Source organism: Taeniopygia guttata, chromosome 5 (assembly GCF_048771995.1).
Source record: "Taeniopygia guttata chromosome 5, bTaeGut7.mat, whole genome shotgun sequence".
Lineage (NCBI taxonomy): Eukaryota > Metazoa > Chordata > Aves > Passeriformes > Estrildidae > Taeniopygia > Taeniopygia guttata.
In genome coordinates, this window is record NC_133030.1 from 13,897,964 (window position 1) to 13,917,362 (window position 19,399).

Consider the following 19,399-nt stretch of genomic DNA (forward strand, 5'->3'; position numbering starts at 1 on the left):
TCTCAGATTTGCGAACCAAAACCACTAGGACCTTTAAAGCTTGGATGGGTTTGGAAGCACGGGGTGGCTGTCCCAGGGAGGCAGCCAGAGCCATGTGATGCTGAGCTGGATGTACCTGGGCTGTCTGTGGGGTGCAGCTGCACTGAGGGCAGGGAATGTTCCCGTGGGTGCTGGGGTGCCAAGGCTGTTCTGCCTGAGCTGTAGCCACCAGCCCTGCCAGGCTGGGCTGGCCAGCACTAGTTGGGGGCCCAGTGGCTCTCGGGCAGACTGCAAACCCGAGAAGAGTGCAGCAGAAATGCCCAAATTTCCCAAGGGTGACGGCACAACAGCAGGCACAGGGCAGCTGGGGGTGTCTCAGCTGCCTGGGGGGCTCCAACCCGAGCTGGTGTCTGTCTGCAGTGTAGATGGGTGTGAGTGTAAAGACGTTTTTGGGGTTCCATGGGCGGTTTGGGTGGATACAGACGAGAGATCTCTGTTGGTTGCTCTTGGAGGATAAGGTTTATTCGGGATGGAGAGAGGTCCTGCCTCGAGCTGCTAGACACAGCACTGGCTGGGCCTGAGGTGATGGGGGAGGGGAGAGACAAAGGGGGGAGCAGGGAATCCGGGAGGAGGAAGTTTCAAGAGGGGAGGGGAAGATCCAAGAGGGCGTCTGGCCCTTCGGAGACCCCTTATCAGGGGGCTTCAAGGTGGGCTGGAACAGGACCTGGGCCAATGGGGTTACAGACACTTGATGTTTCAGGGGAGGGTTACAGGTGTGGGATGAAACATACATTGGGGGTTGAGATGGAACAGTCCATTTGACTTTTGGACCTATCTGTAGGTAAGGGTATTGTCCAGCCAGTAGGGGGGATTGTTTTCATCTTGGCTGTACTATTGTGGTTCTTCTGCTAGACAATCATATTTATCTATCCTTCCCAACATGTGAGCACAGAGCTCATCTCTGTCTCTCCCCTCTCTCTCAGACACCGACGAGTGCATCTTCAACAACGGCGGCTGCCAGCACCTTTGTGTCAACACGGTGGGGAGCTACGAGTGCCGCTGCAAGGAGGGGTTCTTCCTCAGCGACAACCAGCACACCTGCATCCACCGCTCCGAAGGTACCGCCCCCGGCAAAACCTCACAACCACCTTCAGAAGTATTCTTAGGCCGCTGCTTTCCAAGCCGTGAAGGGTCTTGGAGTCCTCGCTGCTTTTGAAAGGAGCGGTGTGTCAGGATCTTTCTTCTAGGTGGCTTTGAGGGCGCTGCATCCTTCCCTCCGCTTTGGTCCCGCTGCACTTGCTGCAGGCTGGGCTGCTGCACTCCCGGGTCCCCGCTGCTCTGCTGTGCAGCAAAACTCTGTCCTAACCCAGGGATTGGCAGCAAATGGAAGTTCTGCACATTTTCAGTGGATTTAGTTACCTGCACCACCTTCTGATACCTTTTAGAATTCCCTATACAATATTTAGGTTTCAGCTAAGAGATTTATTGCTTGTCAGCCCCAAAGGTATTCAAATCTCGTGCTTTGTTTTGAGTGAAACCTTTGTGAAGGGACCTTTGAGAGATCAGAGTCTTGGATATCTAATTAGACATCAGATGGAGCAAAATTGTTTTGGATACCCTTAGGGAATGCTTTAAAGTGGTTGCTCAGATCAGGGAGTTGTCCATTGAACTGTACACTGAAAATCTTAGTAAGAAGTGCTTAAAGCTGCGAGGCTTTCTTTAATCTATGGCTTATTGTTGGCATAACTATAAGGAATCTGAGCATGAATAAACAAATCTCACTTTAAAAATCCCCAAAGTGAAGAGATCAAAATTTATAGACATATATGGCCATCTACAGATGAGGGTGCTGAGGTGGCTGTCATCTGACAGAGCTGAATTGATCTTCTGTTTGGATTAAGAATTTGTGTTCTCAGCTCCTCTGGCCCTGGGCTTGGCCTCACGGGGGTCTGGTGGCTCCTCAGGCCGTGGCTCAGGTTGCCACTGCAGGGGCTGGGCCAGGAGTGGGTACAGGCAGGAGGGCAGCAGTGGTGGCACAAGGCACAGCAGGGCTGTGAGTCTGTGTGCACCCAGGGAGAAGGTCTCTAAGGACTGCAAAATTGGTTGCTTGAACTCCTTGTCTTGCCTGATGCCAAGAGAGGAAAATCTTCTCTTTTTTCATACTTGCTGCTACTTGAGTACCTTCTACTCTCTTGAACTGACAGCAGCAGCATTCCCTGTCACTAATATTTGCTCCCTTATTTGTAACTTTGGAATTCTGTCTCTTTTCTTAAGGATGCATTTAATTTCTCTTAATGTTTTTTTCCCTAAAAGGCCCTTTTTCCATAGTACCAAACATCCACTAAACATAGGTATTTTTCCTTGAAAAGGAAAACAAAAAGGACAAAAAAGATGATTTTTTTCCATAAAAACTATCTAATAAAATACATTTTTATCAAAAACAGTCTTAAAAAAAAGCCTCACCACACTGTTTTGCCTGATACATTTTTTTTTCTTCTTAGTAAAACATTAAAGTGTTTGTTTTGCTTTCTTTAAAAGCCATTTTTTCAGGTTTCACACTGTGACTGTTTCCTTCTACCTCTCTCCCCCCTTTCATTACTGTAAAGTGCTGCTCAGGATTCCCCACCTTTTGTTTAACCATTTTTTTTCCCTTGGGTGGGCATGTCTGTTGTAAGCCAAATCTCACTTCTTTATCTTTCCCCTCACATTGTTCTCTGCTTTTCTGCTCATTTCTGGGACTTCTGTTCTCTGCCTTGTGTATGCATTGCTCAGTGTCTGTACTTTGCTGGTTCTGAGACCTCACAGCATTGATCAAAGCAGGTTTTGGCTCCTACTGCCTAGACCATCTATTGAGTTTTGCTTCTTATGTGTAAAATCAGGAAATATTTCCTTCCCTATCTCCCAGCCCCATTAAGATTGCTCATTTATCAATGCCTGAGAGACCTTCCCTGTGGGCTGCAGTATTGGCCTTTAAATAACACAGAAGCAGAGTGAACTGGAGTTTAAACCACAGGAACTAAAAGTGCCCTGGGAAGTTGTGCACAGTCCTATTTTTTATCCTTGTTTGCCTGCTGGAATGAGCTGCTCTTCATCTGCGTGGGAGAAGAAATTACCTTGGGTTGTTGTTAAAGTAGCTGGCAGGGCAGCCATGCACGTGCACCTTGTTTCTGGGTTCCACTTGCTCCATGTTAGGAAATACAAAAACTTGAGGGAAAACAGAGTTTTTTTGTGAGTAAATACCTCGTGCATCTTTGTGGCTGCTATTGCTCTGGATGGCAAATCTTGCTGCTCTCCCTTGTGGCATCTCACAGTCATAGCTCTGCTTGTTGGGCTGAACTGGTGGGGATGAATGGGATCTGTGGGATGAAAGCCACGTTTGAGTCCTGCGTGGGCTCCTACACAGGACACCAACTCAGCTGTCACTCTTGGAGCTGTGTCTGCAGAGAACAGGGATAGCTGGAGAGCTTTTGGGGAAAAGTGGCCTTAACACAAGCATGTAGGGAGCATGGTGAATGACTAAAGCATTCCTGGGATGTCCTGTTCTGCCGGCTGTGCTGATGCTGCTCAACATTTTTCTATTCTCTCAGAATGCCTGGTAGGTCTGTCCCATTGCATCCTCTCTCTCTGTCCTACAGAATGCCTGCTTGAACCTGCCCTGAATGGAGCCTTAATGCTCTTAGCAGATTGGGAATGTTGTCCTGAAACCTTCAGTGCAAAAAATTATAAATATTTAAACCCAGATCATACATGTAAGAGATTAATTTAGTGTGACCTGATAGGGAAATACTGCTGGCTTATTTTGCCAGTGACAGGTGTGCTCAGATCTCAGGTTTGCTGGGTAGCTTCAAGAAGGTCCTGTCATCAGAAAGGTCTCACCTGGCTCAGGATCTGCTCAGCCATGTGGGCACTGGATTCATCTCTCTTGGCTGAGTGGGACAATCCAGAGCCATCCATCCCAAGATATTTGTGAATAAGTAGGGCAGGGTCTCCTGCAAGAGAAATTGTGTGTCTGGGAAGTGTGTGGGGAGATTTGACTGAAATTTGCTTGGGGTTTGTTTCTGGACCACAGTCTGCCATTGCAACAGCACTGGAATAATGTGACCTGGGAGACTTTGTGTCCACCAAGGAATTTGCAGCCACACATTTATGGCTTTATAGACATCTCTGTAATACAACCTTGTAAAATGGGGCTGAGAGAGATCTACCAGCTGTGGAAACAAGCAGCAGTCCCAAAGTAAATGCTGCAATGTGTGGATGTGGGTATCTTCTATGAAGCTGCCTTTTGGGCCAGCTAGGTTTTGGTGGGTTTGGTGGAGTACCTTGTTCCACAATGGATATCTTGTTATTAAAATGCATCCTGGCCTGGAAAGCACAGCTTTAGCTTTCTGTGGAGATCTGATTGAAGTCTGCTCACTCAGAATGGAGCAGTCCCAAATGGAGCATATAAACCATTTATTTGGTGCCAGTGAACTTTACCAAAGTACCTGCTTGAACAGTTTCCCCTTTGGTAGCTCAATAGAGACAAAAGAATAACTTTGTTAACAGAAACTAAGCTGATAATTCTCTTAATGCTCTCTAACCCCTCTGAGCTAACAGACCAAACCATACTGCATGCTTAAGACCAGAACTTTCACAAAAACACCAGAGCTAATGAGGCTAATTTGTGGCCTCATAGGTTGTCTCCTTCCTTGACTGACACAATAATGGGTGACAGCTTTCCTGTGGGCTCCTTGGGCTGTGCCTGTGTGCTGCAGGATTTGAAGTCTCATTGTCTTGTACTTCTGGAGAGCCCTCACTGTGGGAAAGGAATCAAAAAGCCAGTAGAGCAGAATAATCTGCGCTCTGCGGTGTCCATTCTTTTGTTGCTTAAAGCTGTCTTAATAGAGAAAGGTTTCTGTAGCTGGTGCTCCAGGGGGTGAGAATAGCAGTGTGGAAAAAGGACCTAATTGAAGTGGAGTGGAATAATGGTGATGAGCTAACCTCTGCCTCACAATGCAGTGGGTTTGTTTCACTTAGTAATAAGGCTAAAAGAAGGGCTGTAGAAGTTGAAAAAATATATAGGGTGTGGAATTGATCACATAGTCCCTTTTCTGCAGCATGAGCTCTTCTGCTCCTGATTGTGCATCTGCTCAGCTCCAGAGAAGTTCACTGGGGTGGTGTGGGATGACTCCTTGCAACCAAAGTATGTTCCACTTAGTCTTCATAAATGGAATGTTCTCATTGAGAAGAAAGAGCACTTTGGTGTAACTTGTCCTTTCAAAACCAAATGTGCCAAGGCAGAGAATTTGATGGTAAAGGTGTGCTCTCTGTATACCTGAGGAGAGAATTCAGATGTCTTCTCTTTCCTAGCTTTGTAGCACTGTAGAGGACTTAATCAAAAATCTGTGGTATTCTGTTAAAAGAAAAACTATTTGTTTAGTTTGGTCTGTTGATCCCATTGGGTAACTCAGCCAGCTGCTGGGTGTTTTAGTGTTGTGTGTGTTCAGACTGTACCGCCTTCTTGTAAATGGCAAAGACACTGATTGCACTGAACCATGGACCAAGAGGAAATAAGATTTTGCAATAATGTTAGACACTATTCCTCCCTCTTTAATTGACTTTATATTTTTGCAAAAGCCAAGAAAAAACACACTGGCAATCAAGTTCTGTGCATGAACTGGAAGAGATAAAAATGACAGAATGTTTTAGGAGGTGTAGCAAAACCAACCCAGTCATTAGTGTCACACTGATTCTTAATTTGGTTAAAGCAGATACTGGCACTAAATTCTGTCTAACGGGGAAGGTGTGTAGAAATACAGAACATTGTGATAATACCCAGTGAGGTTATCTTGGGTGATGTGTACTGAAATCGGAAAAAAAGTTGAAAACAAAATGGTAATAAAGAGAATTGATGTTCAGCATGTGTGCAATCTGCACGTTGGCCTGCTCTGAGACAGGACTCAGCACTTGGTCACTGCTGAGACAGGTTATGACTCTGGGAATCTGCTTTGTAAGCCAGGAACTGAAATTGGGATGACCCTTGTGATTGCTGTTCTAAACATTCCTGTGTCTGCTGGCTGCTCTTTTAAGCAGAGAAATAAGAACTTCATTTTAGACTTGGACATTGCCACTTTTATAAAAGAAATGAGGAGGTTTTATGATCACCTAAAAGTATTAAGTGAGAGTGTTGGATGAGAATGCAGGAGCTCTACAAATCTGTGGATGTTGCTCTTTGACCTTGCAGTCAAAGAACATGGGCACAGAAAAGATCACAGAAGGAGAAACCTTGGGGCCATTGACTTTGCAGGACTGGAGTCACTGCCTTTCCTCTCTGTAAGCTGAAACTTCTTGTCCCAGCCCTGCAGAGTCATCCCAGAGACAGAGGCTCAGTCTGTGTGTGTGTTGAACTGACTCTGTTGCCTGCACACAGAGCTGCTGGGGATGCTGATGCTCTTGTACCTTTCCTGTTTTACAGAAGGCATGAGCTGCATGAACAAAGATCACGGCTGTGCCCACATCTGCAGAGAAACACCCAAGGGAGGAGTTGCCTGTGAATGCCGACCAGGATTTGAGCTGTCCAAGAACCAGAGGAGCTGCATTTGTAGGCAACGTTCTGCATCTGCTTATGGTTTCCAAAGTGAACAAATAGTGTTCTGTTTGCAGTGAGATGGGACTTGGTATGTTTTAGCTAACGTGGGATGGCCCACCTGAGCTGTGTGTGTTTGAACTAAACCAGAATTGATATATTTTCTGGGTGCTGTCACACAGGTCTATTGATTGCTGTAGTGTCTGCTGTAGTCTGGGAGCTGGAACATCTGGAAGCCCAGCTCCATGAGAGAGCTGTGCAGTGTTTCAGTCTCACAGAGCCCTTCAGCACAGGGGCACGCTAGGAAGGTGCATTGGATGCTCAGATGGCAGTGGAATTGCACCCTGTCCTTCAAAGGTGCTGGAAGTACCTGTGAGAGTGACATGTGTTTGCTCCCTAGTGACGTGCAACCACGGGAATGGGGGCTGCCAGCACACGTGTGATGATGCTGACCACGGGCCGGTCTGTGGATGTCACCCCAAGTACGTCATGCACGTGGATGGGAAAACCTGCCTGGGTCAGTATGCACTGCAGGGAAGTAGTTTTCTGTGGATGGCCAGCTCCAGGGGGGATGTGGTGGTGCTGTGTGTGCAAGATTAATGCTCCTCATAATGGTATGGCTAGAAAATGTCAAGGAGTTCGAAATTAAGGAACCTGATAGTGCATGGGTGAGTTGGTTGGTCCAAAAAAGTTACGCTTCCCTATTTAAGTAGCTACCTAATACTGTTGCAACCTTTAATTATCACTGGTCCCCCTGAAATAGGAGGCCTGCCACTAACCAAAGCAGGCTTCCTTCCCTCTGGGATATTTTAGGTTCAGTTTGTTCAGTAGCGTGAACCAGAGAGTGGAGTAGATCTGTAAAAGCTGGGACTCTGAAATCAATTAATGTATAGTTTTGGCAAGGCAGTTATCCAGTAAAGAAAGCAATTAAGATCTATAAACTCTTGCAGTCTCTGGAAGAGTTTGCTGTCTGTTGATTGAAATCAAATGCTCAGGCATGACTGGCTGGTCGTTGTAATCAGCCCACGATGGATGATGACAGAGTGTTCCTAACAGAGCAGTTCAGTTAGTTCTTTCATCTTGCTGCTGTTCACTACATCTGTACCACATCTTTTGTTTTGTTAAGGATACTGAAGCAAACATGACTCTTAGGAAGCCACAAAAAGCAAAACATTCTCATGGTTTTGACTGAAGGATCTTCATGATTTTTATTACTACTTTCCCTTTAAAAATAATTAATTTCTGCCTGGTCAGTTCCGACTGTCTCTGATTCAGTGTGTGATGCAGCTGTTTGTGTGTGTTAATGTCAGATGAGGGTTCTGTTCAGGCACCTTTACTCACTTGCTTTTTTCATGCTCCTTACAGAGAGCGAAGAAGCTGCTGTTGAAGTTTCTGAGGGAAACACCACAGCAGCAGCTGATGTGGACAAGAGAGTGAAGCGACGGTTGCTTATGGGTAAAAGTGATGATCCAAAATAATTTTGCTGCTTGTTGAAGCCTTTTACATTGAAGAATTAGTGTGGGGCTTTTTTGGTTTTTCATGGTAGCCTTCAGCTCTAGGCTGAATTCTGCCTGAGATGATCCACTCTCTCTTAAGGAAATAATATTATTCCCTGATGTTCAGACATCCAAATGAATAGCCTTATTTTCAAAAAGAATGACAGAGGAAGAAAGAAGATGCACTCTGGCTTCTCTTGGAGGTTGAACACAGCCTGCCAATACCACATATGAGATGAGAGACTGGGAGGGAATAAGCCTGTAAAGCTCTCAAAACTTGACAATAAGTAGCATATGCTTGATGCTGCAGAAAATGAGGATACAGAGCTAGAAAGAAAATTTCAAAAAGCAGACATAAAAAAGTGTTCTTTGCAATTCTCTCAATCAATTTACATGCTATGTAAAATTGTATTTGTCCAGCCAGTGATAAGGTTGTTAGACTGACTGAGGTGGTTAGACTGATAAGAGGATGAATGCCAAAGAGTGAGTTATTTCTGTTTGCTTGGATGTGAAGAACTGTGCTTTAAGAGTGCTCACTAGCAAGGTTTGGTGAGATTTAGGCACAGTTTGCGTAACAGGGAGTTAGAGGAACAAACTTGGATTGGAATGGCCCCTGGGTTCCCAGGCTGAGGGAATGCTCAGTGAAGGTGTTACCCACTATGACTGGGAACACAGGTAGTAGGGAAGATGAGGCTGGAGGGATTTAAGAAAACTCATTTAGTAGTGCTGAGTGTAACCAGGTGTCTCACTGGGGAGAAGTGTCAGGGGAGCAGCCAGAATCCACTGTGGGCATAAGGAAACTGACTGACAGTAACAGATTCATCATCGAGGAGCAGGGATTTAAGACACAAATGGAATACCCAGAGACAGCATTTTGGTTTGTAGAGTTTCCACAAAAAGCCTGGAAATATCTGAGGCAGGGATTTTGCCAACACATGTATTTAGCAGTGTGTTCTAGGCTGAATGTTTGAATAGCAGTGTGCTATGTTTCTTGCTGCCATTGCAATTTCCCTGGGGAAACCTGAGCTCTGTCTCGTTGCCAGAAACGTGCGCGGTGAACAACGGCGGCTGCGATCGCACCTGTAAGGACACCTCCACCGGGGTCCACTGCAGCTGCCCCGTGGGCTTCACGCTCCAGTTTGATGGCAAGACATGCAAAGGTGGGGTTTATACTGCTGGACACATGTGCCAACAGCTATTAGGTGTTACCAGGTCCTATAAGACACACACCTCCAAATGGAGGCAACCCAGCGTCCAGAGGAAAACCGCTGTGCTCTCCGAAGGAAGGACTGCACCAACCAGGGGTAGAGGCTGTGGTTTCCCTCACCTCAGGTGTATCACATGCAGGGAATCTCCTCTTCTCTGCCCTCCTGCTCTCCACTTCCACCTCCTGTGCCTCGTTTCCCAGAGGTCAGTTTTGGGAGAGCTGAAAGAGCTCTGTTGACAAGCAGAGGTCAGCACTGGCTGGGGCTGGCAGGTGCGTGGCTGCTCACAGGTATCCAGCCCAGCAGCCTGCCCCGCTACCCACAGCCAGCTGGGCATCAGAGAGTTGGTCAGTAAACACCAGTGTGTAAACAGGGATGTGTTTTATAAATATGCACTGCTCCAAGCAGCTCTAATGAGAGCTCTGGCAAGGAGCAAAGGCACGGTTAGGTTGTATGTTATATTGCTTTTCCAGTAATTAGATGTTAAAGCTGTTCTGCTAAGTAAAAATGATTAAATCCTTAGGCCTGAGTCAATTAATATTAGATAAAGGCCTCATTCTCATATTGCCATGAAAAGGACGGGGTAGATCAGGAAATCTAAAAGTCAGGTAGATCAGAAATCTCTGCCTGAGATTTCTGCAGGGCTTACAGAAAGGAAACAGAGAGAATGTTTAAAATACTAAAACCTCTTAGAGAGCCTTGGAGACAAAGTGTTTCCAACCAGAACTTAGGGAATGGTTTTTTATGAATGCATTATCCAAATGCAGCTGACAGGAATGCATTAAATGAGAGCAAATAACACTGTCCTGGGGCTGAATGGGCTGGATCATTCTTAAGAATTGGATCTGATCTTCCTTCCTTAATTTGTGGTAGTCTCACTAGATTTTGTTTCTGGGCTCCTCCAACTGACTGGACGTGACTATTTTCTGAATCTGGCAGTGGAGTAGGTTGAGTGCTGAAGCTCTGTGTTAATTTGCTGAAGCCTTTTTTTTTTTCTTGTTACAGATATTGATGAATGCCAGTCCAATAATGGAGGCTGTGATCATTTCTGTAAAAACACTGTTGGCAGTTTTGATTGCAGCTGCAGAAAAGGATTTAAATTATTAACAGATGAAAAGTCCTGTCAAGGTATGTGCACTGGGGAGACAATGGTACAACAAAAGTAGAACAAATCAGCATGGTTTGGACATCTACTACAATGATGAAGTGATAATGGACTCCAGAATCATTTCCATTCCTCAGTTTGGATTTTTTTCTTCTGAAACAGTTGTTGAGTTAATACAGTTGGCTTGATGCTATTGTAGGAGATAAGTTTAATGGCACAGTGAGCTATTATCTGGAAGGGACAGAGATAGCATCATATTAAAAAGCTCTCTATGAGGTTAATGCTTCACCCTGCCTTGGTGATCTTAAAATAATTTACAGGGAAAATTAGGCAATGTCTCTCTCTCCATCTTTCTGACTGATTCACCATTGCAGTGAAACTATTACTTCTTAAAAGGATATTTAGTTGCCATGAGCTCATTATTAAAGGAAAAAGACATAACAAGATGTATGAAATTTTAAGTCTGTAGACAGGCTGGGATCTCTGTTCCCTAAAACATCACGAAGCATTTTCTTTTGAGGATGACATGGATTTCTCCTGTGAGACCTACAAAGCATATTTGCTTTGCTCTGTAGTGGTTTGTGCATATAGATTTAGCAATTGTATTTAAGCTGCTTAAATGCACAAAAAAATGTTGAAGATCAAAATGGTCTGTGGTTGTGGAAAAACAAAAGGATGAAACAATGTCAGTTCAGTCAGCCAAATGGTGAATTATGTGATTTCCTAGGCAACCAGATGACATTAAAGGTGAATTTCAGAAAACGGAACTGATCAAGAGAAAGTAATTTTCACCTGGGTTTCTTTGTGTATTCTTATTCTTTATGAATAGGCAAAGAAGGACAACTATTTATATGGAAAAAAACTTACTGTATAAACATCTGATTTTTGAGACAGTTCGGGGTTTTATTTAAGTTAAATCTGATTATGAATGTATCTTAAAGACTTGCAATTCCCTTTTGCCCCTGTCACTTCTGTTGCTTTTCCCAGACTGTTTCAAAAGTGATATCATGCTGTATGCCCAAGAAAAAAGACTGATGAAAAGTGCTAGTGAAGTTGATGTGAACTTTTTCTGTGTCTTGCAACATTCTTACCTGGCATGCAAAATGTACTAGCACAGAAATTTTAGGTGCTTTTGATGGTATAATGAATGTTCATTCTCAGAGAACACTGAGATTTTCGGCAGATGTAAATCAGATGCTGTATATTCAAATAGAGCTTCATTTAGGGAGGAAAAAACAAAGGCAATATTTTCCTTCATTGACTTAATTTCTATGTAGAGTAATCCTAATGAAATAAGAGTTTTGTCAGCAGTTTTATTCTCCCATAGGAGAGAAATAATTTGATTTAAACATAATTATAAAAATGTAACTCCAGTTTTTACTCTTGCCAAGAAAAAGCTTGTTTGGCAAACCCAGCGTTCTTTTAAAAACTGTCATTTCATTATGTTACTTTGTGTGCTTTGAAAGAATCTGCTTAGCTCACATAAATCCCTGCAGTTGCTGAACTCTGTGGGCTCCTCAGGGCTCCCTGGGCAGCCTGAGAGGTGCTGATGCCTCCCTTTAAACCTTGCAGATGTTGACGAGTGCTCCTTCGAGCGGGCGTGCGACCACACGTGCATCAACCACCCCGGCACCTTCGAGTGCACCTGTAACAGGGGATACGCCCTCTATGGCTTCACCCACTGTGCAGGTGAGTTACAGACACACCACAGCCCCTGGGACACAGGCAGGGTCCCACTGGCCTGCTCACAGTCCCTGCAGGACACAAACTGATGCAGACCCAGCCGGCCTACAGAGTAAATTTTACCCCTTGCTGTGATAATGAGACACAGGAAAAGGAGAAATTGATCCTGCTTCTTCCTGTCTTTGCTCAAGTGATTTTGCCTTTACACCATGCATGCAAAAGGGACCTGTAACTATTAGGACAAACTGATGGGTTTTCTGCTTGGATCTGAAGTCCATAATTCAATACAATTTCCACATGCAGAAGAGTCATTGACTTCAGTGAAAAGTCAGTAGACTAGGGCTTGAAGAAAAGAAAGCTCTGAATAACTCTGATAATTACAGTTCTGCAGGTGCACATGTCAGATCCTCATGTGATGTAGGTTGGAATTTAGCTGATGTAGTGCCACTTTACTCTGGCCAAGATTAATACTCTTAAATTTTTATGTCTTTCCTACAAAGAAAGTTCTTCATACAAGCTCGACATGTGACAAATTCCCAGAATTAACATGAGGAAACACAAATAACTGGGACACTAAATGGAATCAAGCTTGTTTTATATAAGCTTTAGGCAAGACCTAACTGAGTCCAAAGTTTACTTAATTCTGAGTAAGACCTGTTTACTTCTGAGGCTGAATGAGCACAGTTGGAGATAACAATTCAGAAATCTCTGTGTGCCTGTCTATTCTACCCTCTTCCTCTAGAAATTCTGCAAATAAGATTACAGGGCTACAACATCACTGTGTTTTGTCCTGATGAACATGGGAACTTTACTGGATAAGGAATAGCACTGTCATGTTGTCTACTTAGTAAAAGATGACTTCTAAATAATTTATCTGCATTAGTTCAATTTCTTTTGGACACCAGTGAGGAAAAGGAACTGCAATTTTGCATTTGGCTGCTAATTGGCCTTTTATTGTCATACCTCCATGCAGAAGATGTTAATTAATCCTCCTAGCATCATTGACTGGCAATCACAGGTTGGTCAGAGCTGATAGAACACTCCTGATCTCTGTGGAAGAAGTCACTAAGTGTTGGAGATAAGAGGTTGGGATCCTAAGAAAAGGTCAAGGAAAAGCAGAGATTTGTGGTATTTTAGACAGCAGTACCAGTTTAAGGTGTTGCCTTCTTTCTCCATTATTCCTCTGCTGCTCATTCCTACCCCTGCTGTATCACTTCTGTTAAAAGCACATTTTTCCCTCCAAATCAGACTGGTTTTGTGATGTTTTCACAGCGTTCTCTAACAAATTGTTATTTAGAGGGTGTCTAGTCTGGGGACAGCAGTGACAAGAACTTACTAGCACTGAGGTAACTGTGTGTGGAAGTAGGTACCCTCAGGTGCACAAACTTTATGGGTCTTTCAGCAGGTTTCTTGATGGCAGCTTTCTGGATTTATGTACAATTGCCATAAAGCTCTGGGGGAGAAGTGAAGCCCTCCTCAGGGTGAGGAGGAGACAGAGACCTTTGCATTTCCCTTTGTTGAAATTCATGAGATTCCTATTGACCCATTTCTCCAGGCAGTCAAGGTCCCTCTGAATAGTGGCACAACCATCTGGTGCATCAGCCACTCCTCCCAGTTTTGTCTCATCTGTGGCCTTGCTGTGGGTGAACTCTTGTCCCACCATCCAGGTTTAATGAAGAGGATAAATAGTATTGGCCCCAGTGCTGACCCTGGGATGCAGCACTGCTGAATGGAGCATTCTGCATCAGCATGCAAGTTTGCACCAGAAGCAGCATGTGTTGTGTTGTTGGTAATTTCTCCTCCTGTTGGCATTTACTGGGTGGGACAAGGCTCCAAAATCGTATAATTGGCCAAAAGAGACAAGGGGGACATAATGGTGGTGTTTGCCCACACAGCCAAAGTGTTCCACAGTAGTTGCATCTATCAGAACACTTTGGAGCATTGTTCAGTATGAATCCTGCCCTGTTCTCTGTTTTTATTTAAAATTAGAAATATTAGTTAACCAGACACAGTGCAACACAGATTTTACTTGATCTGCTTTTCTTAGAGTTGATTTGTTATCATATTGCTGAGGCCGGATATTGTTTAATTATGAGCCACCAGTATTTGGTCTGCTTTGCCATTTATCAAGGGATTTCCATGAAGACAAACTATTTCGAGGTGGGTGTCCAGGCAGCATCCATGAAGTCTTTTCAAGACCCTACTGAGCAGTATTTGTGTCCACATTTACCTAGTGGAGTTTGAGTGCATAACTTTGAGAAGAGCAACTTTTTTAAAGTATCCTTTACCTTTCCTCTGCAGATATTAATGAATGTAGCATCAACAATGGTGGTTGCCAGCAGCTGTGTGTGAACACACTGGGGGATTATGAATGCCTGTGTCAGTCTAACTACAAGCTACACTGGAATAAAAAGGACTGTGTTGGTAAGGTGTCTAATAAATGCATTTCTACTCCTGATGTGTTTGGTGGGCCATATGGTTACAGTCAAATTTGATCGTCTGTCCAGTTAAGTGGAATGAGTCATTGTTCCTGGTATTCTGCTTTGATTTTGAGCAAGGCATGATGATAGTGATGTTGAAACTCATAAAAACAAACAGCAAACCAACCCCAAAAACAGGAGATACTTTGAGGGATTTTGATGCTTTCTTTCCTGTGCTTTTATCTAGCTCGTTCTTCTATTTCCTTTTGTTCATCTGCACGAGAAGGCTTGCTCATGACAAAGGAAGTTGCTTTTGCGGTGTGATCTTCCAGTGATTTTATTTGGCTTTAATTTTCTGTCTAAACAGCATATTAATTGCATGGGTGCTCTCATGTACTGGCTACAAAAGCAGCTGCATGCTGATTTATTGGTAGGGTGAAGGTAGATGTTTTAATTCTGTGAGTGTTTGTTTTATCCTATCTAGAGACAAAAGATCCCTTGTCTGATAATGCGTCACCCAAGGTATTGCTGCACTGCATTAAGAGTGGTGGGAGTGATAGATGCTTTCTGAGCTGCTCTCCAGATGTCCAGGTATTCTCTGGTAAGTCAGAGCTGACAGAACTGAGCAGGTGATTCTGTACAGAGTGTAAGGGTGACCAACCTCCTCACTGTCAAGAAAGCCCCAAGAAGCAGTCAATAAACAGAGATCTTTCCTCTTTCACTGCAGATAATAAAGGGCTATATCCCTGACAGTGTCCAGGAAAGCCCCTCTTTCCTTGCCTTTTATAACCACTCTACCCTCAGATTCCCTTCTCACAACAAGTCTCTTTTTGAAGCTGGGGAGGACAGGGAAGAATTCTCTGTGCTCCATGGGCCATTCCTTAATTGGCCCTGAGAGGCACTGGTGAATGGGGCAAAGGCATTCCAGCCCTGCGTGGGGTCTGGGATTTTGCCCACACAGCCCCTCCATCCCACAGGAATCAGCTGCTGCTTATGGGACTGGTGCTCTTTCTCTTCCTGAATCCTTTGAATGGCTTAAGCAGGGACAAGCTCTGATGTGGAGTATTGTATGAACAGCATTGTGTGCTGATGGCAATCAACAAATTTAAGAGGTGTTATGCTGCAGGAGTCCTCGGTGTGTGCACTGTGCCTGTATCTTTACTGTCTGTCTGTCTGTTAGGAACACAGGATGCCTACACCCTCACCTGTGGCAGGTCCTCTCAGCTTAAGAAAAAGCAGCAAAATGCAAACGCTTCCAGCTGGCTGGGTAATCACCACATTTACTGTTACATAGTTTGGTTGATTTATTTTCATTGATAACTGTGAAACAAAGGTATTTCTGTTGACTTTTTACCCCCTCTTGTAATCTATCACTTTTTTCTTCCTCTTCCTTGTGATTGTAGTTCATGATTGATGCAGAAAATTCCCCTTGTGCTGCTTCATCAGCATCATTCAAACTGAGAATTAAAAATAAAGATCAGTAGTGAAATAAACACTTAGACCAGGAGTTATGTCTCCTTTTAGTCATCCAAACCTGGACAGTGTGGGCAACAGACAATGTGTTTAGGTAGAGCTGTTGGACAGTAACAGTTTAGAAGGCATTTACAGCCATAGACATAAACTACTTTCTGAAATTATTTGGAGTGTCTCCTTTGATTTCAGCTCACCCTTATTCAATTCACCCAACAGTAGATCCAGTCTTGATCTCCTTTCTCTATCTCTCTCTTTTTTTTTTTTTTTTTTTTTTTCCTAATAAGATTTACTACACATCATTCTAATTCTAATTGTGAACCAACTTCACAGCAGGAGGGTTCTGACATCTCATTAGGTTTTCTGTGATGATCACTTCATATCAGCATATTTTTTGTTGTCATCATTGTGGTGTGACATTAGGGATATCTCAATTTTCTATTCCCTTTTTTAAAATACCATGTTTAATTGTTTCTTCCTGAAGATGCTTCAGCCATCAAGATAAGCGTAACCTTTAAATTAAATGAAGGAAAATGTAGTTTGAGAAAGACTGAGATATTTCAAGAAGGTCTGGAGCAGATGATACCAGGTATGAATATAAAAATGCAGGTAAGCAAGGGCTAAGTGTTTTCCAGATATGAAGTACACCACAAGCAAAGCATAGAGGACTGAAGGCTTTCTGTTCTTCACTTCTTCCTGCTTGGCCATGACTCTTGCAACAATTATTTCAGATCCCAGGATTTCCTTGTGGCATCCTCACAGTCTTGCTAGGAAAGCCCTTATCCTTTTTTTGTTTGTAATACTGCTAATAAATTCTCAGTAAAATCAACAATTCTTTTTGTTAATTTGATTCCTTCCTTTCTTTCCTCTTTTTATCTTTCTCTTCGTTCCTTTCTCACCTGCTCCTTACTGCCTGGTGCCTTGTTGAAAAATCTGACCTTTTATGCTGACTCTATTGTCCTAAGGTTATTCCTCTTGTCTCTTGTCTTCCTTTCATACTTCAGCAGCCCCAGATGGATGCAGCGAGGTCAACTCTTCCATCTGCTCCAAAGCAGAAAGAATAGCCTGGGAATTTACAAAGTCAGCAGAAAATGAGGAGGAATATTAAAAAAAAAAAAAATGGGGGAAAGGAGTCATTAAACAATATGATGAATCAGTGTGTCTGATTGTTTGTCCTTAGCAGAGTAACAGGGAGGAACTGCACTGAATGCTCAGTGACAAGTTATGTACTCCAGAACCGGAGCTTATTCTGGGTGTTTCCTTTACCTAAACCTTATTTCCATTGAAGCCATGAGAATGGTCATGACTCTGTGTGAGGGTGCACCAGGTGAGGGACTGGCCAAACTGTTCTTTTACTGGCCCATGGAGGTGATGGTTTGCTGCTCTCTAACTCTTCATGGTGACCCACGTGCTGAGCACTAGTGGCTGTTCAATAACAGACCTGGCCAAGCTTTTGCTTCCTTTGATTTTGTTCATACAGAGAGACAAAATTCAGTAATGGAGAGCTTCCACTATGTAAACCTAACATGCAGCTCCGGCAAGAAAGTTCATGGAGCCCTCAGTAGACTGGCAGCGACGAGAGAGATTTTTATCACTGCGGACTTTGAGCTTGAAATGAGCCGGAAGGAGGTGACAGGTTGGTTGGAAAATAATTCCAGGTGCGCTTTGAAGCTTCTTGCCGTTTGCTCCTTAATTTCTGTATTTTTCACTTCTGTCTGTATGCCAAATGATGATGAAAAGTATCTCCTGTTTTGAACATTAATTTTACTGCTTCAGAAAGAGTGAGGGATGGGGATGGCTCCAAAGATCAAAGAGCTGCCCAGTGTATTTGTCCTTGAGGATTTCAGACTTGCTCCCAGAAGGTGCTTTCTCAGTGATTTGAGTTGGTTGGTGTTTGGAATTGGGTGGGATGTTGTACACGGTCACTCAGAGCAGCTTTCACCCCTGATGCTTTTCAGACACGTGCGACGTGCGCTGTGCCCGCAAGAAGACGGAGAAGCGGTTCCGGAAAACCATCCGCACCTTGCGGAAGACGGTCAGCAGGGACCAGTTCCGCATCCGCCTCTCCGGCACGGAGCACGAGGTGGCCAGAAAGGCTCTCAAGCCCTCGGAGCCACAGCAGTCCTGTGGTGTGGGACAGCTGCACCCGGGGCTCAGATGTGGTGAGTTATGAGAGGGTTGGGGATGGAGAACCTCGTGGGCTTCGCTGCTTTGCTCAGCCTGGAGCTCGCAGGGATCGAGGTTCACTTGTCCAGGAGAGAGCAGGGCTGGGTGTGCAAAAGTGGGGGTGCTGTTAGTGCTGCTGAAACCCTCTCTGTGAATTAGTTGTTGGCAATGGGTGTGTTACAGAGTAGAACAAGGGCTTGCTGCACTGCACTACAGCTGATGCACAGCCTGTAATAAGCTCGAAGGTGGAAATCCTGGGAATAAATAACATCAGGCACCAATTGCCTTGACATCACCAATGCTACTTTTAAGACTACATTTAGTAATAATTTAGTAATGCTGTGTTCCTGAGCTTGTGCACAGCTCACCTCTTCCTCGTCCCAAGGAAAAGGCTGCTCAGAATTTCATACAGTCACATTCACTTTGCTGACTAAGCTCAGAGTCCCAGACAATCTTCACAACAGAGTTATAAATTCATGGAGATTTTATAGGCCATCACTGAGAAAAGTCTTAATTATCATGGCACTGGAGGGCACCACCATAATGCAGTCCGTAGTAAATGCTTCCAAAGAACAAAAGTTAAGGAGAGGGGTCAGATGCTACATCTTAACAGAGGCCTAACAACCATGACAGCTAATTCAGGCTGCACGGGGTAGGCAGCATGTAGGTGGATTGTGAATCAGCAAGCCTTTAAAATGCTTGTCACATTGAATTAGTATGTCTTCCAGCAGCAGCATTTGGCCTAAGAATAGATGTTCCAATCCGGTTTTGCTAACTCTAGAAAAACTTGGATTCGTAGAACAGACAAATCATTTAAAACATCTGTGCAAGCAAGCAGGGAATTACTCAGGAAATCTCAGAAAAAGCTGTAAGAGTTCTTTTTTTTTTTTTTCTTGGAACATTGCAATAAATCTCAAAAATTCTGGAAAGCTCACCAAGATGAGTTTACAAGGATATTTTCAAGCTATTTGGTTGGATGCTAAAGGGAGGGTTTAAAAAAATCTGTCATTCCAATTGTATGGAGTGCAGCATGACTCTGAAGACATTTGTGATTTCATCTGGAAAAAACAGAGATGAGTAAGCTAAAAATGTTGCAGGTGGAGAAGGCAATGTGAATTACCATTAGAAATTGGAAGAGGAAAGAAACAAAATGTTTTTAGGTAGCTGCAGAATCAGTTTAATGCCGCAGCACAAACGAGAAGCATACGTGGCATTTCTGTGCTAGCTCAGAGAGAAAAGGGAGTTTTGGGCAATGCCTGCCCAGAAAGCTCTTTGGTGGGGTGAGCACAAACAGCCTGCCCGTGGTTAAA

At 43.9% G+C, this 19,399-nt stretch overlaps 1 protein-coding gene across 2 annotated transcripts in view; it reads left to right on the plus strand.

Moving 5' to 3' along the window:
- SCUBE2 (signal peptide, CUB domain and EGF like domain containing 2) overlaps positions 1–19,399 on the plus strand; it is a 39,642-nt gene that overhangs the window by 5,661 nt on the left and 14,582 nt on the right. Inside the window, exons 4-16 of one of the 2 annotated variants that reach the window (XM_002197452.7) lie at positions 963–1,097; positions 6,434–6,559; positions 6,945–7,061; positions 7,910–7,999; positions 9,084–9,200; positions 10,251–10,373; positions 11,923–12,039; positions 14,335–14,457; positions 14,938–15,054; positions 15,634–15,720; positions 16,408–16,512; positions 17,404–17,559; positions 17,882–18,085. In XM_002197452.7, the coding sequence (XP_002197488.4) occupies positions 963–1,097; positions 6,434–6,559; positions 6,945–7,061; positions 7,910–7,999; positions 9,084–9,200; positions 10,251–10,373; positions 11,923–12,039; positions 14,335–14,457; positions 14,938–15,054; positions 15,634–15,720; positions 16,408–16,512; positions 17,404–17,559; positions 17,882–18,085 (1,617 nt within the window). The remainder of the gene's footprint in view (positions 1–962; positions 1,098–6,433; positions 6,560–6,944; positions 7,062–7,909; positions 8,000–9,083; positions 9,201–10,250; positions 10,374–11,922; positions 12,040–14,334; positions 14,458–14,937; positions 15,055–15,633; positions 15,721–16,407; positions 16,513–17,403; positions 17,560–17,881; positions 18,086–19,399) is intronic. The other variant, XM_072929622.1, reaches the window with a different exon arrangement.